This window comes from Anabas testudineus, chromosome 2 (assembly GCF_900324465.2).
Source record: "Anabas testudineus chromosome 2, fAnaTes1.2, whole genome shotgun sequence".
Lineage (NCBI taxonomy): Eukaryota > Metazoa > Chordata > Actinopteri > Anabantiformes > Anabantidae > Anabas > Anabas testudineus.
In genome coordinates, this window is record NC_046611.1 from 15718730 (window position 1) to 15742950 (window position 24221).

At 38.0% G+C, this 24221-nt stretch overlaps 5 protein-coding genes across 6 annotated transcripts in view; 2 read left to right on the forward strand and 3 right to left on the reverse strand.

Moving 5' to 3' along the window:
• The window catches only part of LOC113163505, a 1294879-nt gene that overhangs the window by 1176437 nt on the left and 94221 nt on the right, over positions 1-24221 (reverse strand). The window lies entirely within an intron of this gene.
• LOC113163522 (NACHT, LRR and PYD domains-containing protein 12-like) overlaps positions 1-24221 on the reverse strand; it is a 428332-nt gene that overhangs the window by 385063 nt on the left and 19048 nt on the right. The window lies entirely within an intron of this gene.
• On the forward strand, positions 1354-10584 carry LOC113163534 (NEDD8 ultimate buster 1-like). 2 transcript variants are annotated; one of them, XM_026362272.1, is made up of 15 exons: positions 1354-1451; positions 2667-2788; positions 3154-3321; positions 3634-3698; positions 4108-4172; positions 4820-5008; positions 5440-5528; positions 5790-5896; positions 6304-6490; positions 6784-6891; positions 7014-7166; positions 7290-7436; positions 7926-8006; positions 9091-9292; positions 9663-10584. In XM_026362272.1, the coding sequence occupies exons 2-15, from the start codon at positions 2672-2674 to the stop codon at positions 9803-9805; spliced, it is 1821 nt and encodes a 606-aa protein (XP_026218057.1). In that variant the 5' UTR covers positions 1354-1451; positions 2667-2671; the 3' UTR covers positions 9806-10584. The 2 variants fall into 2 exon arrangements, with proteins under 2 accessions (XP_026218057.1, XP_026218058.1); XM_026362273.1 differs by lacking the exon at positions 7926-8006.
• Positions 13161-16679, forward strand: LOC113163556 (zinc finger protein 665-like). Its single transcript, XM_026362297.2, has 2 exons — positions 13161-13279; positions 14671-16679. Exons 1-2 carry the CDS (start codon positions 13193-13195, stop codon positions 15967-15969), a joined length of 1386 nt encoding a protein of 461 aa, XP_026218082.2. The 5' UTR covers positions 13161-13192; the 3' UTR covers positions 15970-16679.
• On the reverse strand, positions 19887-21413 carry LOC117153125 (nuclear GTPase SLIP-GC-like). The gene is made up of 5 exons (XM_033326832.1): positions 21176-21413; positions 20868-20976; positions 20650-20783; positions 20417-20498; positions 19887-20303 (listed from the first exon to the last, which is right to left on the reverse strand). The coding sequence occupies exons 1-5, from the start codon at positions 21218-21220 to the stop codon at positions 20230-20232; spliced, it is 444 nt and encodes a 147-aa protein (XP_033182723.1). The 5' UTR covers positions 21221-21413; the 3' UTR covers positions 19887-20229.

Consider the following 24221-nt stretch of genomic DNA (forward strand, 5'->3'; position numbering starts at 1 on the left):
GACTCTATGTTATTTAGCTTCAACTTCTACACTTCATATTCTTTATGTTTGGAATGGGTCTGGATATCTGTTACAGAATCAGTTAAACTGGTGATGGATCAGACTACGTAATATCAGCCCAATAATGACAAGAAATAATAATATAATGGGTAAATTAATGAAAGAAGACAGTTTGGACTCTAGTGGTTCCTGACCTTAAGCCTAGTTTGTTTGAACAGTTTTCAGAGCCCTAAAGAGGCAAACATTTTTAGTTTTATTAAAAAGTGACAATTACTTACTTTTACTTTTCTGTTGCTCTGAGATTTCAGACATTATCCATTGGTCTTCCTCAAAGAATGGATCTCAGATTTTGCTCGTGTGAAAAAGTTTAAATCTGTGGAAACTTTTTCAATACAAGTCACCTTGTGGGAATGTTTCATCACAAATATGTGTTTTCAGTGTCTAAAATTACCCTTCACTGCAACTAAATATTACAGTTGGTGAAAAGCCAGATGTTTTTTTTTTTTTCATGGGGAATGGAGCCTTATGTCTGGAACCACTGGTTTCAACTGAAGCCCAAAGTGTCTGCAATGCTTTCTACAATTGTTGAAATGAGAAAATGGAAATGTGATGAACGTTCACAGTGGTAATTGCACCTTTGTTAAAGATAGTGAAAACTAGAAAATAATTGTTAAACAAAAACAAATCTCTCTTTTGTATTTCAGAGACCGAACAGTGAGCATTTCTTAGGTAGTAAAACATTCAGTGAGTCGACTTTTTGATCTCTCCTTCTGCTGTATTAAATAAAAAATACAAGAAATTGTAAAGAATGTACTTTGAATGCAATTACTAATTTTTCTATATAGCACTTATTTTACAGAAGCACTTTGATGGGATATATGTGCCTGTTATTGTTTCATACATCATTCATTCATCATATTCACTTCAAAATAAAAGTTTAAATTAGAGAACTGTAGTCGTCTTCTACTTTTTCCACTGACACAGAGATAAAAAAAATCATTCAATAAATCAATTACAATAATACCTAATAAAATCCATCCATTCTATTTTTGGTTGCAGTAGGCTACATATAAATGTGATTATTCAGTAAGCTTTATATTATTTAGTTTAGTTTTATTTACCTTTGCGTTCCTTAAAAAAAAAAAGCATTTGACATTTGAGCCTCGTATGGCACCGTAGAAAATCAAAGATCGTCTATTTTCACGACACCATTCTCTGTTCGCTGCGACGTGCGGCGATATGTTGGTTTGATCAAGATGGACGTAAGTTGTGTTAACTGGATTCCGAAACGTGCTCAGAGTGAGACCTCACTCCTCTGTTACTCTCCTCTTTCCAGAAACAAACAAAACGACCAAACACCATCGTCACTGAGCAGAAGTGGAGTTTAAACCGAGGTTTAACAGACATTTGTGACCAGGAGACACTTTGTCACCGTGGTCTCTGACATCGAGGTAAGTCACGAAACATTTAACAACACGTTTTGACATATTTAAAGAATAAAACCAGAAAACAAACGTGTTTTGTTTGGAGCTAGCAGCTGTGGTCATAAACAGCTAACTGAGCTGTGCACACTGGTTTCACTACTGAGGAAACGAGTGTTACTGAACATAAAGGTCAACTTAATGTCTCTAATTACACGTTAATAGACAAGTTAACATTAGTTAATATCACAGTCTAAAGTGACAGTCGATTAGTGACTGTAGCTTTCTCTGTGTTTCTTACTGTCACCTGTTTGTGTTGTACACGAGTCACAGGTTAGTTCATGTTACCTGGTTTAAACTCAGTTCAAATATCAGACAGGTGTGTTTTAATATCTACCTGTGTGAGTCGAGCTCTAAACAAAGACACGTCTCTAGTAGTTTGTTTCATCTTTGTAACTTTCAGGATGAATCTGAGAATTACTCAATTGAGTAGTCAGACAAATACTTTCACTTCCATTTTATAGTACTTTATACTTCTACACCTCAGAGACAGACATTATACTGTACTTTACATGACAGTTACAGAAGCACATTTATTTTTTGCTCTTTTTAACGTTTTTAAGCTGCTGTTACTTCACAAAAGATTTGAACAAGTGCTTAAAATCTGATGCTTTTATTTTATATAAAGTTCAAAGAACAGGATAAAGTAAATCCAAGTGTGAGACACGTGTTTCTCTCTGAATGAAGAGATGAATCAGCTACAACTTCAATGAATTGGTTGTTAATTTGAGCTGAAGTTAATCAAACAGGGATCAGCTTTTTCTTATTGTTTCATGCTACAGTGGCAACACTGAGACTCCTGCTCTTACTTGAGTCATGTTAGAATTTGATCAAGTTACACACTCAACATCGCAGCAACTCATGAAACTGAGCCTACGTAGCTCAAAGTCTTCGTGTTTGTGTACTTATTTGAATTATGTTGTGAGCCTTAAGTTGTTAAGGACAGAAATACTTTTATAAAAAATAATAATAATTTTTAAATAATTTGCAGAACCGTCTCTATTTATGTTTGAGTCCTAATTTGAGTTTGTTCTATTTAAAATGTACAACTCAGTTAAGTTCTGGTACAGGTTCTTTGAGCTTTGATGAGTAACCAAACAACACTCCAGGGGAATTCCTCCAACCGTCCAACACTTTCACTTTCTCCTTGTCTGCTTTCTTGTTCTCTCTCTCTGTCGTTTTCAGAGGCGATGGAGGAGCAGAACACAGAGGCGAAGCTGAAGAACCTGCTGAAGCAGGAGAAAATCCAGCTGTGGAATCCTCCGTACACCAGCGACAACAACCAGCCGGGACAGCAGCAGATGCAGGTCAGCTCAGACACACATCACTAACAGTGGTTTAGTGAGATACACTTATGTGTCACCATCAGGTTACTTTAAAAATGTAGTGCGATATTAAATGTTACACGTGGGTTTAAGAATTAACAGGTAGCACCAACATACCAAAGAATTCTGGGTAATACTGAACAGAATTGCACTGTGCTAAAAATTTTCTTTAAAAAACATTATTTATATCTACAATAAGTAAGTAGTTAAATTATGACTAATTATGGTAAAGTTACCGTCCTGTGTAAATACATAAAGAATCTATGTAGAAATGTGACATTAGTTATTATAATGTAATGAGGAAAACATTGACTTACTTTACATTTACTTTTGTTTTTAATCATCAGGAGCTGGCAGAGCGCTACGCCCCTCAGGTGTCTCTGTCAGTGCCGGAGGTGGGGGTCGCTCTGGAGTCCATCAGAGTTCAGGCGGTGAATCGAGGGAAAGGAAACAAGACATTCAGAGAAACAAACGTGGCGTCGCTGGAGCTGCTGCTGCCCAGAGATGCCAGGAAGGTAGAAACACAGAGAAAACCCAGTGTTTGTCACCCGTTCACTGCTTCATATATAACAGATATCAACAACAACATATAACGTAATCAACATCACTGACAGACAAAAGTATAAAATACATTATATTTAAAAGCTACATAAATACATAAATGGTTAAGAGATAACATTATTAACAAGGGGTTAATGTTGACCAGTTCCTATTTAACAGGGTGAGATCTGAGGCAGAGCTCAGTGTCCATGTTGAGGCTTCGTCATGCTTGTTATACTTTAATCTCACTGGGTAAAGTGAAGTAAAACATGTTTCCTTTTTCTTAGGATCTGAAGACAAAGAACTACATGGAGACGAGGCTGGACGTGTTGGTTCAGGAGCTGGTGGACAGGTACACACACACACACACACAAACACACACACTCATCCCTGCACCTCATCCACAGAGGCAGAAATGCCACACCAGCTGGTTGGTAGCCTGCAGTCTTTAGAGTCTACTACTACTACTACTACTGCCAATGTAGTTAATTTAGTCAATGAAACCCTGTGATTATTTGTCCAATTAAGTTTTATGCTAATTGATCATCTAATATAAAATGCAAATTCCAATGAGCTCTGTAAATGTCAGAGATGGATCTTTAAACCACATAAAGTCAAATATTTCATTGTTCCAATGTCCAAGTATTTATTATTCATCATACAGTAGAATTATGTGATCAGTTGATATAAAATAAAAATCATTGCAGCCTTTGTGTGAGAGTTAAACTAACTCAGTGAGTGTGTTTGTTTTTCTGCTGAAGGATTGGGGAGGAGCACGGCCTCAGATACATCAGACTGATCCTCAGTGGGAAAACTCTGTGTCCAGGTGAGTTCACACAAACACTGAAATAATGATCTGATTCATAAATCTATTATCTGTCATCAACAGTCAATCAGTTCTTATTTAGGGACACAGAAGCCAAATGTTCTGTGGGTCCAGCTTTTTTAGGTGGTGATCAAAGATGTAATTGATTAAACTCCCCAAATAGTGGTTGCAGCTTCTGAGCTGTGATAAAAATGTTGTTTATGTTACAATAAAATGAACTTTGGTCAGACAAACGTGAAGAACGTGTGGTACTAGACATTATTCAATTGTTTCTGATGTTTTATAGAGAAAACTATTAATGAGAAAGTGTTCATTAGCTGCAACACTGACATCTGGTGGTTTGTAAAATCAGTTCTTAAAAACTGGGGCTAAGGTAATAAGATACAGTCAAAGTAAACTGTAAATTTTAGGAAACCTGTATGTAACACCTTTCTTCAAATGTAGATGTTACTGCACAGTACAATTATTATAAATATATTTAATCAAAGAAAGAAATTAAGAGCAAATCAGTTGGTTCGACTGTTTCTTCCATGATTGTGTTCACCAACACATTGAAACTTTGGATTAAAATAAGGCTCAGAGCTCATCTCTGGTTGGGATCTTTGTCTTGCTGTAGTGAAACACTGTGTGTGCTTTTCTCCTGTCAGACAAGCGTCTTGACGAACAGGGAGTGAAGAATCACAGCAAGATCATGGTGCTGAGGGTCACCGACAACGAGTTGAAACAGCAGATGCACAAAGAGGAGGAGGAGAGAAAAAACAAGGAGGAGAAGAAGAAGAGCCAGGACAAGAGCCTCCAGAGGACCCAGAAAGGTTTCCAGATCCTGTCTGAGAGAGGTACAACCATTTCTTTATGAGCAGCAGATTGATATCTAGAGCTAAAACAAATCATGCTGTTTGTTTGTTGTTGTTTACTGAACAGGAAAAAATTTGAAAAAGAAACCGTGTGTGTAACTGCTTTAAAGGAACAGTGTCAGTGTCAGAGGCACTGAAATAAATGTCACAAGCATCTAGTTTACATTTACATCTGCAGTCGGTCCACTTGTCACAGACACAGATTTTTGGGCTGCATGTAGACATCCTGCAGACTTTCAGTAACAGACATGTGGATGGAGAAAGTATAAATTGACCTTAAGGGCAATGTGTCTGGGAATTCTTAGACAAGACATTGGCATCTGAACAGCTCATTCTCAAGAATAAAAAAAAAAACAAAAACACTGAAGTAGTCCTGATTCAGTTGTGAAACCGTCTCTGTCGGTGTTGTTCAGACGGCAGTGAGGACCCAATCACGACACCTTTCCTGGAGATTGCTGACCAGAGGGGAAATCCACTGAAGATCCCTGACAAAGAGAGGAAGGTAGAGTCATTAGTTAGTTTGTCATTTTTAATGGATACTTGTGTGGTTCTCTTCTTTACTTAATTCCAATGTACAAAAAGAAACAGAAAACATTTTTAAGGGGGCCATAACACAATAACATCTGTGTCACCGTATAAAGTTGTTGTCAGGGCTGACTTCCTTTTGGAGACAAAAACGTACATTGGAAGATTTCAGAACAAAGGCTTAAAAAAATGAGCACACGTCAGTTTAATGTTCTCTGAAGTCTGTGGGTGTTTTCAGGCTCTGATCCTGGCAATGGGTTTCCATGAGAAAGGTCGCTCTCTGATGAAGAGGAAGCAGTACGACAACGCTGTGTGTCACCTGCTGAAGGCCGATGGGCAGTTCAGGTACAAACTTCTCTGAGTAAAGGCCAGTTCCTGCTTCTGCATCTTTAATCACACTAGAAATGTATTAGGGTTGATCAGTAAATATGACTGAGACTATAGGCCGTGTTTTGTCTTAATGGTGCCACAACTCCTGAAAAGGATAAAATGGAAATCAGAATGGAAATAAATAAGAGATATTAAAAAGAGAGCAGCCTGCTGTACAGGTAGCTGTACATGTCCAGTCACTACCAGTTCTACTTGGACAAGTCCAGACTTTACTTCAGTAAAGTTAGTGACTTTTTTTATCAGTTCTCTTTTGACTCAGTCTTTTCAGACTTGTTCACAAAGAAATATAAAAAGAGATTGGACAAAGTTTCCAGCAGAGAGAAGACCATATCTGAAGTGTTTGAAATGTAATTTCTCTACAGAAAATGTGACTCGGCTCTGCTCACAGCAGTGGATAACTACGCCGTCCTACAGCTGGACATCGTGTGGTGTCACCGAGCTCTGGAGGCTCTGTCCTGTCTGGACGATGCAAAGAGTCGACTGCAGACAGCGGAGCGATGTTTCCTGCAGTGTTACGGAGAGCAGCAGGAAAGGCTGATGATGATCAAGGTCAGAAACCATTTACAGAAACTCATGAGACTACACCTTTACACCTCTTATTTGGTCCAGTTTTTTTCTTGTTGTGGTTTTATTTCCCCCTTGGTAAAGTTTGTTCGGGAAGGTCTGATCTCAGGTCCAGATCCATTTAACCAATGAGAGAAGAATACTGTTGTAGCAAGGATTTGTTTAATAAAAACCAAACCAAGGAAGAAATCAGATCAAGTTCACAAACTGGTTTTGACCAGAGCTGTAACACTAAACGCTGTTAGTTTGTTGTTTTACACACGTGTTTGTGTTTTCAGGGGAACACGGGCAGAGAGCAGGTGTTGTTTCTCCGGCTGTACCTCCTCCAGAGTCTCCTCTCCTACCTGGAAGGAAACGACACTCAGGCTCGAGACAAACTGTCCAAAGTAACTACTCATGTTTCTGTTGTGTGGAATGATGCTGTGTGATTTTTGTTTGGAAAATCCTGTGGTCCTGTATAATGAAGCTGAGTGAATATAGACTTGATTGAGACTGTTGGTTTCTTCAGGTGGAGTCTCTGTACAGTCGCCTGTGTCTGGACTCAGAGAAAATGAATCAACTCCTGCTTCTGGGTTTCACTGAGAGGGAAGCTCGACTGGCACTCAGAGCCTGTCAGGGAGACCTGCAGGACGCCATCGTCCACATTACCAACCACAGAAAGGTATGTGATTAGGTAAAGCATGTTGTTGCCCATAAACCCCTAACCTGACTCTTTTAGAATAAGGTTGATGCAGGTCTGGGTTTAGCTTGTGTAAGACTTCTGTTTGTGTTTTGTGTTTCTCAGGAGAAGGAGGACCTGAAGCATAGAGAGAGACAGAAGAGGAGGACGAGGATGGACAACATCTCCACCCTTACAGCAATGGGATACTCCAGGAGAGATGCTGCCAGAGCTCTGCACCGTGCCGACGGAGACATGAACAAAGCTTGTGGAGTCAGTATCTGATCCTCTGTAGTTCAGTGTGTCTTCACTTTGTTTTTATAGGTTCGTTATCAGAGGAGGCGTTTAGTTGCATCACTGAAGCTGGACGTGGCCGTTTGGCGAGTGCTTCTCAGTTTGTTAAATTCTGTGTGGCACTAGGGCGTCCTCCTTACAACTCGTGTTCATGGTTTGCGAGAACTCTAACCCCTTCTTCCTCCACCTCTTTCGCACGTGTACAATGATAAAATGAGCAACGTATTCATGAAGCCCAAAAATAACATAACATCAAGCTGGACAACATTTACATACAGGAACTGTATATTTAAAATCAGACGCTCCACTTGCCAGCAGCCTCCTCCTACAGCAGCTTGTTGACTGATGACATGCTTGCATGTACTTCTCTGCAGGAAGCATGTTCCAGGCTAAACTGTTCTTAACCCTGTACATAAATCTGCAGTCTTGTGATAGACAATGGTTTTTCCGATGCTGTGTCGTCTTCAGATCCTCCTGGACGCCAGTATGGCTGCTCGGGCCACCAATAACAACACAGAGGGAGTAGTCAGTCCAGAGAAGGTGGAGCAGGTACGCCCTCGAACTTAGCATGTTCATCTTATATCGAGGTGGATGCGAGTGTAAACATGACTGAAATTAAATAGAAGAAAGGTTATATTCATACAGGTTAGTGCTCCGTGAAGTGAACCTGCTCGTTCATAGTTTTTCTAGTACAAACCTCCTGCTAAACCTAAACCCCGCGGTGTTTCATTTACTCATTCATATATAGCACAGAACGGAGCAAATTAAATTTCAGAAATTTACGCCAGAAGAAAAGAAAAATCCTGGTTGGTAGCAGCCCATTTATTTGCTACCCACGTTACTGATTCGAATCAGTGTGTCACCATTGTAAAGACAGCGACAGTGATCTGTTCCCAGAGAAATATTCACTGTTAATAAAAACAGTTGGGTGATGGTTGACATGAGATGATGATCTGTGACGTTCTCATGTCATTATTGTTTCTTCTTATTGATTATATTGAAGAAATGTGAAGTTCACTTCCTGGTATTTACATGACGCACGTTTTGAGTTGAGCAAAGGTTTGAAGAGTTATCAAATTAAGTAAATTTAATATTTGTTTGCATTTCCTTGCTTACAATAACTGCATCAAGCCTGAAGTCCAACATGAGCTCAACGTGGATTGGCTTTTATAGATTTTTACCACAGGCTGCTTCAGGTGTCATGTTTTTGGGGGTTTCTCCAAACACATGTTCAGTTCGAGGACACACCTGGGAAACAAGAAACACCTGTCAGTCACGTGGTCAAATACTTTTGGCCACTTAAAGTTTTAAACACAAAGTGCTGCTGTTTTACACATGAACACTAAATAGCTGAAATAAATGTACACTCACTCACTCACTTGTTTTTAAAGTCAGTCAATATTCTGTCAATAAATGTTTTATAGGTTTGATGCTACAAGATTCATGTTCATCCATGTCACACATTAACAGCTGAGTTCAGTTGGATTAAAATGGACCCAAAATTAAATAAAAAAAACGTTGGTATTTGGTAACTGCTATAACTTTGTTTAGTTCGTTAAACCTGCTTTCTGTTAGTTTTAATGTTGTCTTTACACTACCGTTGAACTGACTTCTGTCCTCTGTGTCTCTGCAGTTGTTGTATTTGGGTTTTGAGAGGGACGCGTCTGAAGCGGCTCTGAGACAGACGGGGGGAGACGTCCAATCGGCGACTCAGCTGCTGCTGGAAAACCGTGGCGTCCTGCCCTCGGAGCTCCTGCCTGTGTCCCCACCGTCAACCTCCCCCTCCACTTCCTCCCCCTCCTCTGAAGAGCCCACCACCTCCTCCACCTCCACAGGTAAAACACCAGCTCTGTTAAAACGTCATCTGTAGAAGCTTCATTCAAACATGATCACGACACAGAAACCTGCTCTGCACACTTGGCAGAGTAGCAAGCAAGTTTTGTTGGTGATAATGTGACATATTGTGAATAAAGAGGATTATTAGGTCTGAAAACAAAAAGCAGAACACAGGTCAGTCGTCATACTGGCTTTGGAGAGATGCACTAACACTGGTTTGGGTCTGAACGTGAGAATTGTTGATAAAGAACATGAATACAGACAATCACCAGACTTTTATTTTTGTAATGTGAGCCTTTGAAAAGAGACATTTTAATAATTCAGAGGATTATTCAATTAATTAATCAGTTTTCACTGGTCTCTCCTTAGAGGACGATGACCTGGTAAATGAGGTGTTGGAGGATATCTCTCGCCACGAGGAGGATTACCTGGACTTGACACTGGAGGAGGAACAAGAGCTCATTGGTGTTATAAAGTCCTACCTGAGCAGAGGGCCCGCACCCACTGTGTGAAGCAATAAGTGTTATTTAAAACTTAACAACACATTATCTGAGCAGAGAGGTGACGTGAGGCTTCGCCTTTATCTGCATCTTATGATCTAAATCACCAGTTGAAAAATATCTAATACACTTTTTCTTTGTTCATCAGCAATAATTCAACTAAAGGCAAAAACTCACATAAAAACGTCTATTATCTTGAAAATTTCAGCTTGTTATTGCACTAGATCGTACCAGGTCTGGTACGATGATTCATTTGTGACTTTAAAAGTCATTTAAACCTTGTTCACAAAATCTACTGGCTGCTTTTATAGAAGCACAATTGTTACTCATGTAGCCTGAAAATTCATGTTAAACTTAATTTTCTTTGTCCTAAGTTGGCAAAACAACATTTTCAGTTTACAAATAAATAAATATAAATTTTTTCTTCAAAATTAATACATTTCCTTTTTTAAATTTAATTACCAACACCATCAACAGAGTGGTCAGTGCCCACACTGAGTCTACAACAGCTGGTGGTTTTATTATTTGGCTGATCAGTTTGTATCTGTTAACTTTGTTCAAACATATGACGTGTTGTTCTGTAAAGAGCTGCTGCTTTTAAGATAAAGTTCAGCCTCAAGAAACTGACCTTTTTTTTTTCTGACAACTAGAAGTCGATTTGTGTTTTTGTCAAAGCAGCAGTTTGTTTCTAATCTGAAGTTTGATTTAAATTAACTTGATGTTAATTAGTTCATGTGCATATTTGTCTCTTATGTTGATGGAGCAAATAAAGAAAATGAAGGATGTGTTGATTTGTCTGAAAACAAAGTCATTCCTCTGTGGGTCAATAGAGCAACGTCAGTTTGAAAGAATGCAAGATACTAAATAGGACAAGGAGTCACAGAAAGGACATGAGTAGAGGAATGGGCCTTGGGTCACAAGGTTGTAAAAAATGTATCACTCGTCTTAGAAATTTCTCCTCTTCTTCTAAATCATGTAAAAATTTAGCAGACTTAAAGGAAGAACTCAGTGAAATGAACCATCTCAATTTAATACATGCCGACATGGAGAAAACACCACAATCATGTAAATGTCTTCTTCTCTACCCCCATAGGTTGACTGTTTAGACCATTCATTTTCACTACAGGTCTGTGTTTATCACTCGTAACAACCCTGTGACCCTGAACCCATCTCCTACTCATGTCCTTTCTATGAACCCTTGTCCTGTTTAGTAACTCTTGCCTTCTTTCATACTGAAGTTGCTCTTACACACATCCTTCCTGAGTCCTTCCTTCAGCTGCTTTAGTTGAGTCAGGAAACAATCAGACCTGATGATACACTATGAGTCCAAAAACTTCAGCTCACATTCAGATGATGAGAGAAGCAGATAAGACGTTCGATTTTCTGGAAATGTGACTGTTAAAATAATACAGTATAGTATATATGTATAGTTACATATATTTGGTGGGCAGAAGGACATATTGAATAACAAAAAAAAATCAGATCAACTGAAAACCAAACGCAGACTTCCACAAAAAGAACATCACAGCTTTTGTCAAGTGTGGAGGTGGCAGTGTAAGGTTGTGGGGATGCTTTGCTGCTTGAGGACCTGGACAACCCACCATAATGGAGGGAAACATGACTTCTGTTCTCTACTAGAGAATCGTAAAGAAAAATGTCAGATCATTGGTTTGTGAAGCTCAAGCTCTGGGTTTTGTAGCACGATGTTGATCTCATGTATAAAAGTGATTCTGAAATGCTCAGAAGCAGTAAAATGAAACTCCTTGAATGGTTAAAGACCAGACCTGAACTAACTGTTAAGTTCAAGGTTGATTACTTTGTTTTCAAAGATAATATTTGGCTTTATTTGAGGGCATTAGTAAGGGAACACAGGAGAAGATATAGGAGTTTGACATGCAGTAAAGGTCCTCAGACAGACGTGAACCAGGGATTTTTTTCACTGCACTGGACTTGGCACAAAAACTGTCGGCCAACATCCCTAAGAAATCAACAAATACGTTTTATAGACTCCAGACACTGGAGCAGAAGAAGAGTTGATTTGCTCATACAATAAACTGTGATGTTGCGATGTTCAGGGGAGTTTGTGTGTAACAATGTAAAATTAATAGCAAAAAATAATTTCAGGTATAATAAGTAATGTCTTCATGTTCAAACATTGTTCATCTTTATTCTACTTACATCATCCAATAGTACAGTAGAAAATAGAGAGCCATTCCCGAGTTGGAAACTGTTTCACTACTCAGCAATTTTGTATGATTTATAGAGAGCATTATAAGAAACAATTTAACATTTATTTTTACATACCTCCCAGTGACTGCATGTTGTCTCCCTGCTGTGTGCCAGCAGCTTCCTGGTGCAACAAGCCAGTAGGACCTGGAACATTCAGCCTCCTCCCATGAAACTGTACGGAAAAAGGAAAAAGGATAAAAAGCACCAGAGAGAGAGACAGAGACAGGCAAACAGTTAATATCTGAATTAATGCTGTGATCTCGTCACAGATTTTTGATTTAAAAACCTCTACAGAGTGGGACTGTCATGATTTCAGCAGGGAGGTTATTCTAAAGTAGTGGGGCACCGTAGGAAAAGGCCACATCATTCCATTTTCCGTGAACCACTGCTTCAAAACTTGCTTTGGTGGGGATTCATTGCTTCATTTGCACATCACTACAAATGCAACGATAGTCCAGATGAAAAGAGTGCATACAATTAGCATACAAAGCCTGTAAAAAGCAACTAAAGTTACATTATAATGCAAAGATAATCAATCAATCAGACAGAACAAGAAACAGATCTCACGCAGCTGCAGGAAGCGAGTCACTGAGGGTAAAGAAGGCAGGAAGTCAATTGTTTATCGCCATTCTTAAACTTTTTCCACACTGTTCAGTGTGCTTAGTTATCTGATCTGGTAAAAAGCGCTTTTTGTTTATGGCAAAACCATAATTAGGATTATTTTGGTCAATACTGTCATCACACAATAAGTAAATAATTTTGAAAACATCACGAATGTATTGCATTTATTAAATTGTTATAACAGTGGATTTTCTTTAAATGGCATTGTAACTATTTTAAATAACTCATGATTCAACTGAAAAACATTATTATTTGATGTATTTTATTTAATTATTTTATTTAAGGTTTACTATCAACCTTTGGACCTTTAAAAACTATTTTAAAGATTTTTTTCTAACAAATCCAGAAGTCAGGTTAGAAATAAAAAAAACTGATCCTCAACAAACGCTGCATCAGCAATCACAGACATAGCAACAGTAACTAAGAAGGGAGGAGCTGAGCGAGGCAGCAAGTTCCCGCGAGACTCTGTGAGATCTCGTGATATTTCAAGTGGCGCGCTGCTGGTTTCATTCAGAACCGGATCGAGAAGCAGCAGAGCCACTATCAGGAATGGAGAAGCAGAACCAGGACCACCGGAGCAACAAGACCGCTAAAAGGAACAACACAGACTCGTCCTGTGGTTCCTCCCTTCATAAGGTCAGTGTTGATGAGATCAGCTGTAGAAAACCGTTCACGACGACACTAATGTCACTAACTAGTGAAAAGTTGTTCCGTATTTCTGCAACATGAAGGAGGAGAAAATGGCGGAATGTTGTCTGTGTATCACCAGTAGACTGAAACAATGATCATTTTACATTTACATCATACATAACTTGATTCACTGCCAACTTTCAGTCAAACAAGCTGCTTCTTTGTGTCGTTTTCGGCAAGTTTGTAATGTTTTCTTCCAACTCCTGTTAGCTTAAGAAGCTAAGTTTAGCACATAGACAAACTCAGCTAGTCTTAGTCTCCTGTAGTAACTTATTAACTCACTTCATGTATTACTGATTTTAGTTTTTAAAATCTGACCGAGTCAAACTTTATCCAGAATGTTTTCCTTTAATAAATAACATCCGTTTTATTTTAAACATGCACTTTTATCAAAATGTTAACACTGAGTGAGGTATAACATAGAACAAAGGATACTTGTGTCATTAAAAGAGTTGAAGTCCAAAGTGAGAAAACAAGTCCCCAAAGGTTTATATCACTGTTTTTAATGTGACGCTCGCTTTACATTATCTCACTAATGTCTGTGTTCCCACAGCACAACAGCTACAGTAGACTCACAACATGTTCTATGTGGTGAAAGTTGTTTAATTCATGCTGTTCCTCTTTAAAAAATTCTGAGAGCAAATTGTGCTTGTCTTATTTATTTATACTTTATTCGTCACCTGGGGGACATCTCATTTTGCTCCTATTAATGCATTGTTGCAGGAAGAGGAAAGTCGCTTGTATATCTTATCAATTTTCCTTGAGTGATACTACTCACAAACTACAATCACTAATCTTGCTACACAGAGCTTCTTAAGTTATATAGATAAGAGAAGAATAAGCGTGCTTCTCGGGGGTTGGAAAAAGACTGCATTTCCGTTAGGGAGGGGGGCTGGGGAATTAGAGAGGGAGAGAACGGTGGGGGTGGGGGGTGGTTTACGTTCTGCAGCCTTGGCTGCCTCATCTGCAGCTGCATTGCATCAGATCACATTTAGTGTGTGCCTGACATTTGCAGATAGCTATAGCTAAAGGTGGCAAAATGGCACCAAGAAGTGCCACAACCTTAAGTTAATAATAGCTTTGCTAGCCTGTTAGCTAGTGTCTCAATGCTTTGCAAGTGAGCCAAAGTGTACTTTTGTCTCTCCAGTTGTCATTCAACATATTAATCAGCTTTTAATGGCATATTTGTCTCTCAGCTTTTGTCTGGTTGGTTTTCAGTGTTATACTTGCAGTGAGGAGAGGGGAGGCCCTTGTCTGCTGAGAACTGAGATTTATTTTGTTACAGCTTGCTCCACTATGAGATCTAACTCTCTTTTTCTGTTTGTCTATCACTTTAGAAACAGAGAAGAACAAAGAGAGCGCAGTTTCATCACTGTGATCAGTGTGACAAAGTCTTCACAGCACTGTCAAAACTGAAGATTCATCAGTTGATTCACACTGGAGAGAAACCATACAGCTGTGACCAGTGTGGTGCAACTTTCACCACATCAGGTAATTTAAAAAAACACAAGAGTATACATACTGGAGAGAGACCATACAGCTGTGACCAGTGTGGGAAAACCTTCAGTAGAGTTGCACATTTACAATCCCATCAGCTCATTCATACTGGAGAAAGACAATATAGCTGTGATCATTGTGAGAAAGCTTTCGCCACTCCAAGTACTTTAAAAATCCACCTCCGTGTTCACACAGGAGAGAAACCTTACTGGTGTGAATCATGTGGGAAAACGTTTGCTCAAAAGGGTGTTCTTAAAGTACATCAGCGTATTCATAATGGAGAGAAACCCTACCAGTGTGATCAGTGTGTAAAGTCATTCGTTGACAAAGGGTCTCTAATAAAGCACCAGCGTGTTCACACTGGAGAGAAACCTTATTGGTGTGATCAGTGTGGCAAACGTTTCTCAGTGCACAGTAACCTGAAAAAGCACAGGAGTGTACACACTGGAGAGAAACCTTATGAGTGTGGTCAGTGTGGAAAAACATTTTCTCGGAAAAGTCACCTGAAAAGCCACCAGACTATTCACACTGGAGTAAAACCTTACAAATGTGATCAGTGTGGCAAAACTTTCTCTATGCCCCATACCTTGAAAAGTCACCAGCGGATTCACACTGGTGAGAAACCTTACGAGTGTAACCAGTGTGGAAAAGCTTTCGCTGATCCCTACACTCTGAAAGTGCATACACGTGTTCACACTGGAGAGAAACCATACCAGTGTGACCAGTGTGGAAGTACCTTCTCCAGCCAGAGTAACCTAGCTACTCACCGGCGTGTTCACACCGGAGAGAAACCGTATTGGTGTGATCAGTGTGGAAAAACCTTTTCTTTAAACATTACCCTAAAAAGGCATCAGCGTAGTCACATTCCAGGAAAACCTTTCAAGTGTGAACAATGTGACAAAACGTTCTCCTTGCACTCATACTTAAAAAAACACATGCATGTTCATACCGGGGAGAAACCCTTCTGGTGTGAACTCTGTGGAAAAACTTTCACTGAGAATAGCAGTCTAAATAAACACAGGCGGATTCACACTGGAGAGAAACCCTACTGGTGTGATCAGTGTGGAGAAACCTTCTCTTTAGACATTACCCTAAAAAAGCACCAGTGTGTTAAAGCTAGCGACAATGTAAAGCTTTAACTATTGTGCCCATTGCAGACTCAGGACCTTTAGAGATTCAGATGTATTTATTGAAAAACATAGGTTCAGACCAAAGTTTGTAAAAAAATACACTGTCCAACTTTGATATTGATATCGAGTAAACTCTTGCAGGTGTCTTGTTACTTTTCTATTTACTTGATTATCTTCTGAGTGGAGTGTCAGTAACTTAGGTGAATCAGACTTTCAAATGGAGTTCCCCTTCCTCAATACTTTCCGTAGATATAGAGCTGCAGATGAATGGCAGACAGTATAATCCGTTGTTAGCTTGTAAGTTTCTGTAGCCAACAACTTAATTACTTACAAACATAATAATGCATATTGTTAAATTTCAGCATGACACAGTATCAATGATATTATGATAGACAGCTCTTAACACAGCACGCCATCAGAATAATGCTGCTGCTGAAAAACCATGAGTAGAGTCAGGTCAAGATGAACCGGTACCGTATGGTGAAAAACACTAGAAGTATCACTACTGTAAGTGAACTCACACTGTAAGTGAACGTGAAAATATTATTTTTGCAAACTTTACACAAGTACAGTTTGGTACAATTGTTACATTGTTCTTAACTATTTTACAGTATGTTTCATCATTGAATTGTTTATTGAATCATTCATGGGTAAATATCTCTGATGTTAGAGCTGTCAAAACAGCAAATGTACAATATATAGTATGATTTTTTTATTTATGTATATTTTCATGTACTCAACTTTTACATATTCACAATGTGACATGTATGTACAAATAAAGCATGTAAATAAACATATTTGAGAAACAAACTCACTAAACTGTCATGGATCTATAGTGAACTGACAGTGAACCACATTTACTTCACTTCAATATTTTTGTGTTTTTTGTGTTTTAATTAAACACCTTCTTTTTAAAACAAATAAATTTTAATGCAGAGCTGACTGTCTTAAGATTTAAACATTTTGAAATTCTTTATGTTATCTTAGTTGTATAGCCAGACATGCTTCAGGCTAAAACGTATAAATGTGTAAACATTCAGTACCTTGGTTTTTTTTTTTTAACTGTTCAAACAACCTGATGTCTACATGTTTGACTGTGGGAAATAGTTTTGGGACCTTTTCACTATTTCTTAAATTACATAAGTAAGTATAAATAACATAACCAGTGTGCCATAGGTTTGATTTGTCTTTATTTTGATGCTGTAATCATCTAATTCTTGACCTTTGTTTAAGCAGCTGAACTCAGCCGTATAAGAGTCTTCACTTAGTTTCATTTTTCAGGCAGTTTACCTTTCATTCAAATATATGGGTTATTTAATAAAATGTCTTCTTCCTTTGGGTAAAAACAAGTCACAAGTTAACATTATTTAAATTATTTTAACATTAGATGTGTCAAACAACATCTGTCAATAGTAATTTCAACACTTTTCAACATTTTTATTCTCATCTGTGTCTAAAGTCTGTTTAAAATTTTGAAATAATTGTCAAGGATGTTACATCCAGAGTTTCTGGGAATAAAGAAGCCCGAACTTTCCTACCCTACAGAGATAAAGGTCTTTTTGAGTCGACTCCAAAAATAGGAAAGTAAGAGTTTTCTCATTCCCCTTCTTCTCTCTGTATGAGAAAGTCTGTGCTGGAAGAATTATTGCTAATTTAAACTTTCTTAAAACTGCACATTTACTGGAATGACTGCAACTGCTCAATGACAAAAATAATGAGGGTGAGTAATGAGGAATAATTAGGAGATGTAAACTGAACGCCATAAGAGCAAGAAGAAAAATGTTGTGTTGTGGTTTTTAACAGGTGTACTCTCCTTAATTCTCATGGAAATTAATGGTTTAACTGTTGATCCACACTTTTCCACTTATCCATCGTGGTTAGATGAAGCCTACAGGACAACATCATCCACAAAAAGTCCAAAGTCACTGTCCTCGACTGAATGATGTTACAAAGACGATCAGCCAAGACAGCCACACACCATCCAGAGACTTAAGGCAGAGTTTGTTAACATGTTTTAGAGCAAAGGCAAATTAAAAGAAAAATCACAAGGCACACAACCAACAACTGAAAATGTTACAAAATGAAACTCTTTAGTCTGTATTAACAATATACAGTCATTATCAAAGTGTCCTGAATAGGAATCTACTAAACACGTGTTAGCTAGCTTTAAGGGCTCATTTACCTTTGTGGTTCTTCTTGTCCGTTTCTTCGTGTCGTTTCATCCTCGGTGAAAGTAAATCCAAATGAATTTTGTTTTCCTTTGACCTCCTTCCACCTGGGTCTGAATTTTGTCCAAGGCCCAGTTCATAGTCTACATTTTTCCTTTTGTAAAACTTCTCCATCACTTAGTGATGAGCAAATGATACTGAGGCTTCGGAGCTTGTGTCACGTCACAGATGACGTTCTAAGCGTCCAACGTCATCACTGTTTCGTTTCGCGCTTCGTTCCTTCAAAATGTTTCGAAGCTTTTGATTGGCTCAGAGTGTTTCAGTGTGTTTCAGAGTGTTTCAGTGTGTTTCAGAGTGTTTCAGTGTGTTTCAGAGTGTTTCAGAGTGTTTCAGAGTGTTTCAGTGTGTTTCAGAGTGTTTCAGTGTGTTTCAGTGTGTTTCAGTGTGTTTCATTGGCTCATGGAGTTTCAATACATTCTGATCCAGTGACAGTTTGACAGGTTTTAAAGATCTGTGTGTTTGGTGCTGTACCAGCTGTATAAGATGCTTCATTATGCTTCACATGAGGTTGTGAGGAGATTTGGACAGTGAGAGTATTTTGGCAAGTTTCATGGCGAGTAACACTAATAAGAGACCTTCTAAAGTTTGGGATCATTTTGACAATGCGACACTTCGTATCAGTCATGAGCCAACTGATCCTGCGTCAGTAGAAATAATTATATTTCTCAATAAAAACCTGTGAAGACAACTAACTTGTTGCTTCTGTAAATTATCATTCCAAATCGACCATACAAGTCCTCAACTGACAATCTATTATTTTTAAAGGTTTTCAGAAAAAACACAAAAAAAAAAAGATAAAATGTTTCTGAATTCAAACACTGATCATTTACAAAGTAGGAAGGATCTCTAATCCTGTTAGGGATAATAAACCCTAATAAACCCTTAACCAACATTTAACCCATATTATAATTTGCATTGATTCTTTGGGTTAATGTGTTGTAGAGTATGGGAGAGAGCATCTGCATATTTTATTGTAATGACTATAAATCATTATTTGGTATGAATCAACAAAACACTTGAACGACCACACAGACTTTTCTGAACTTTTATTGAAACAGTGCCAGTGCTTCAGTCGTGTCCTTTAGAGGTGGCTATGGCTTCAGTTGTCCACCAGATGTCACCGACACTGAGGTCTTCAAGCTTTGAACCTTTTTCGACACAATTTTTAGGAAAGCCTCAGTGATACATGAGGCTTCATTTGCCCACCACTACCATCACTGTCGCTGTAGTCTCTCTACCCACAATGCATCTGACACTGTCACCTGTCACTAATTCTCTTGTCTCAGTACAAGGCAATTAACAGACTGCTGCCATCTACTGGTATGAAAGAGTATTACATGATTACTATGACGGTCAGTAGACAGCACAGGAACTGGACAATGGCATTTTATTTACAGACACTAATAAATCAAAAAATGTTTTTTAGACCAATTAGGTGAAATTAAACAATTTCTCACAGCACATAAGTGTACTGCGGTACAGTGGTTGCCTGGTGCCTTGTCACCAAGGAACACCTCAGGGACCTAAGCTCGGGTGAAGGGATGAAACATTAGATATACACGGCCAACATTATTTCTTTAAAATCCTTTAAAATGTCTGATTCAGTTACACACTATAAAAATGCAGCAAAAGCAAAACAAACAAATACAGAAAACTGTTGCAATAAAACAACAGTACACCCAAACACCATTGAAATTGCTAAATGCCACTAAATCTTAAACACTGCACCTTAAATTATTAATCATAGAAAGCCTTTGAGTCTCATACTGACCTATGGCACACACATCACCACCACCATTTGCCTCTCATCTAGTAAAAATAATAATCAAAAAAACTGCTCAATATCTCTACAGGTAATTCACAAAGAGCAAACAAAGTAAATGGTAAATCAAACTTAAAGAGATCAGGGTTAATAACTGTAGAAAACTGTTACAAAGCGAGGACTTCCAGGGCTCTGTGGTTCTCTCCACTGAGCAATGCTCAGGGAGAGATGTAGCACATTTATGACTGCTCACACAAATCCTGTCATTATTTCTGCTGCTCAGTTTTCTTCATCTGGACGCGGCTTCAGTTGATCGTAGCATGACTTCACTTTCTCAAGTTCGGCTGAAACATCTTTAAAACAAAACAAAAACCAAACAAGATTATTGGTAATTTGCTTTTTTAATTTCATTTGTATATAGTTACTGAATTCTCAATGATGCTTTTATTTTAATATTTTCTCCCACCTGGGATGGCGTAATCATCTGTTTTAAGCGACACGACAATGGATTGTCTCAAGGTTTCCGTCAAATTCTTCATGATCTCCTCCTATTTCAATATCAAAGTATTTGACTTGTTATTTCCTGGGATCATTCATTTTAATTTTAATTAAATGTGTTCAGAACTGTGCTGCACTGGTCACTCTTAGATTTAACACCCAGCATCATCACTGTATTTTGTATAATGAAATGTGACAAACCATCAAATCCTTCAGCTGCTCCAACATAACACTTTTGGCCTGCTCAAACATGATGTGCTTGGACTCACGGACGTGTTTCTCAATAGTCTCCCTCATTTTTTTCAAAGTGTCCTTTCCTGATATTTTTGCTGCTTCTACAATAAAACAGAAAACTGTTTCAAACCAATTCTTATGAATGACTTTTATTATCGTGCCAGGCTGCACGTCATCTTTCGTACCTTTATAGCATTTTTGCATGTTGTCCTCAATCGTCTCTGTCAGACTGCTGTAGATTTTTTTCTTACGCTCCAGGATCATCTTGTTGAGTTTGGTTTTAAGTTTTTCTTCCTTATAAAGAGCAAAGTAGAGCATATACAGTACATTGTAACAGAAAATTATTGTAATACAAACAATGATGTTGTTTCTTCTATAACAGTTTTTAAATGTATTTTAAATGTACAACATAATAAAGTAGAGGAAGCTGTCAATGCATTGATCAGTTATTTATCAGTTAAATGATGAATACCATGTTATCTGCATCTTTTACCTCTGTCCTGAGAAATATCAGTTGCAGTTCTACATCTCTGTACATTTCAACCAGCTCCTCTGAACCCAGTGAGAACCTACTGATGGCTCCATTGAATGGTTCATCTTTTCTATCATTTCTGAAATATAGACATGGTTAAACAAAGGTAGCACGGACGCATTTATGTATAAATATTACAATTTACATACATATTGCATTTTTTAACTGTACAGTATAATGAAGAGTGTAGTTGAGAGGTAAGGCAACAAGGTTTCCTCATTAAGTAATTACTTAGGGGAAGGTTTTCCTGAATTCCTCATCAATACTGCCAGTCAAACATGATGCCAACAACACATTGAGGTTTATTTGTTTCCCTCTTTTTGGTTTGTAGACACCATTGTTCTTAACTACACTCTGAAGTATTTTGTGGTAACCCCGACCTGATTTTTTTGCCTGAAATAAAAAACAAAAAAAATCTAAAAATATATTCATATACAATTAATAGAATTGTTTTAAAGTTTTATTCTTCAAATAGAGTATGTACATGATATAAAGGGAGCTCCAGGAGCTTTTCACAGGAACGTTCTGATTCTTTTACCCCCTCCCTGAGGTATTCTTCAAAAGTCCTATAAACCTTTTCCATGTGGTTTCTGACTTCATCAAGTTCATTAACCTTTTTTTCAGAGTTTGCACACACTTCAGATTTTTTGCCAACCTGAAAAACAAAAAAATTAAAGATTGAAGGTTTTGATTAAATATAGTAATTACTGTTCCTGTTTTCTTTATGGCGCAACCAAAATGCTGACATTTAGACCCTTTCAGTATTTATAAAGAATTTAATTCATTAGTCCACATTCTGTAAATTTAACAGGGTTTTCACAAATGAATTTAAACCCTTGGCCAGTGAATGGTGCAGTTCATTGTCAATAGTAAGCTAAGTACCCCCTACAGATTGAAAAGAGCCCAGATACAGTCTGAACAAGCACAACCCAGAACCAGTCACCACCTGCTACGGTATCATTATACCAGGAATTTGATACTCAATACCAATTTCGATACCAGGCCAAATAAAAATATGGGGGGAAAAATAAAATTAATGTATTTTAGCATTCATGCTTTTCTTCCATTGCAACAACAAGAGTGAAAAGACATTACTATTTTTCACGATAGAGCAACATTATACCAAAGAGAAATCTGCTTTTTTTTAACCTTACCTTTTCTGTGTGTGTGTGTGTGTTTGTCTACTCTGCCCCCATCTTTTCTGCTCAGCATTCCCTCTTTTAATCCGATATTGTGAAAAGATAGATAGAAAACTAAATACTTGGGTAAACCACAGATTCTGCTGTACACAGCATACTAATACACACTACTAAATACTGTGTGGGTGTTGATACTCTATAGCAGGGGTGTCAAACTCAATTGCACAGGGGGCCAAAATCCAAAACACACTTTAGGTCGCGGGCCGAACAGGATAAACATTTATTGAACACACTAAAACTTTTAAAACTTAACTTTTTTTAACATAAACCTTAAATAACTTATACTATTTTGCTCTCTATAAAAATATATCCTCTCTAAATTAAACAAGTTAGAAATAAAGTAAACATTAAAAGAACAAACATTCAAATTTCTTTAATCTTATGTCATTTTATATAAAAAATAAACTTAAACTTTAAATATCCCAAAAGATTTTGCTCTCTATAAAAATATATCCTGTCAAAATTATACAAATTCAAAATATGAACATGCTGCATAACAAAACCTGGAAATATAAATAAAATTTGTGCTTTTCAGCAATAACAAATCAAATCATTCAGTCATTTTATCAGAGCTGCATCTGTTTTTGTCAACAAGTTCTTTTATATTTGTTGTGAGGTTCTGTGTTGTGGAGATTCTCAGGATGGACTGTAGGTTCTCACCAGTGAGACGACTCCTGTGTGCTGTTTTGTTAGTCTTCATCACTGAGAACAGCTTCTCACTAAGATTTGTGCTACCAAACATAAACAAGGTTCGAGCCTCATGTGGACGGAGCTGGGACATTTCTGCGGGAATGGAGTGAATAAACTGTGCGGGTCCTGCAGTGTCCTACTTTACCTTCAGTCATTACACTGCAGCTCCATCAGCTCCATCTGAATCTGTACAGGTGCAGTTTCCACATCGACGGCAAAATGATTTTCTTGTTCGTCAAAGTCTCCAAAGCTCCGTGAACTCAGTTGATCAGCAAAGTGCGTATTTCTGAACACCGTTGTGCCGATATGGTTCAACATTACTTGGCATCGTGAGGGGTTGGTTTAGCTTCATAATAACCTGCAGCATCATAAACTAGACTTAATTAACGTGGAATGTGTTCGGCAAGGCAGCTGAAGCGCTGCATTGTGGGATCTGTAGTTGGCCCGTCATATCGCCGGGCCATTAATAACAATAATATAGAAATGATCTTGCGGGCCGGATATAATTACACGCCGGGCCGGATGTGGCCCGCGGGCCTTGACTTTGACATATGGGCTCTATAGCAAGGAGCAGCAGTGCTACACCCGGGCCTGCAAATGCTATACTGCGTGTAGTGGTTGCTGTGTTATCTTCTCTTGTCTTTGCTTTAACATCAGACTTATGCTGCCTTTGTCTGTGCTGGAAAACTAACATTCTCCCTGAAAGTTATTAAAATACCTTCAGTACCTTTGGTACAATAGAAAACAAGTTCTGTTGTTTTTTTAGAATTTGGTATCACTTGATACTGAAGTATCTGTGACATCCCTACCATTAACTGACAACTCTTTCTTTGTGCACTATTAGAAGGTTGTCATTTGACTTTCCAATGTTTATTCTGAATGAGCTTGTTGATCAGTATACTTATAATTTTCTAACACTCATAGTATATAAATTAGACAAATGTTTGCTCTTACCATTTCTCTACTCCTGGCCCCTTGAATCAAAGAGAGAATGCCACGAGCTCCAGACACATAGTTGAATGTTTCTGAGTGGCTGTCATTGAGTTTTCGCAGACATTCCTTAAATTTGGGTATTTCTGTTGAAATAGATATCATCTTTGTACTTGATCAGAATGTGA

Coding starts and splice junctions, on each gene's coding strand:
- LOC113163556 (XM_026362297.2), top strand. CDS start 13,193: ATGGAGAAGCAGAACCAGGACCACCGGAGCAACAAGACCGCTAAAAGG. Junction 13,280..14,670: donor GTGGTTCCTCCCTTCATAAG/GTCAGTGTTGAT, acceptor CTATCACTTTAG/AAACAGAGAAGAACAAAGAG.
- LOC117153125 (XM_033326832.1), bottom strand. CDS start 21,220: ATGTACAGAGATGTAGAACTGCAACTGATATTTCTCAGGACAGAG. Junction 20,977..21,175: donor TGATATTTCTCAGGACAGAG/GTAAAAGATGCA, acceptor GCTCTTTATAAG/GAAGAAAAACTTAAAACCAA. Junction 20,784..20,867: donor CATGCAAAAATGCTATAAAG/GTACGAAAGATG, acceptor GTTTTATTGTAG/AAGCAGCAAAAATATCAGGA.
- LOC113163534 (XM_026362272.1), top strand. CDS start 2,672: ATGGAGGAGCAGAACACAGAGGCGAAGCTGAAGAACCTGCTGAAGCAG. Junction 3,322..3,633: donor TGCCCAGAGATGCCAGGAAG/GTAGAAACACAG, acceptor CCTTTTTCTTAG/GATCTGAAGACAAAGAACTA. Junction 6,491..6,783: donor AAAGGCTGATGATGATCAAG/GTCAGAAACCAT, acceptor TTGTGTTTTCAG/GGGAACACGGGCAGAGAGCA.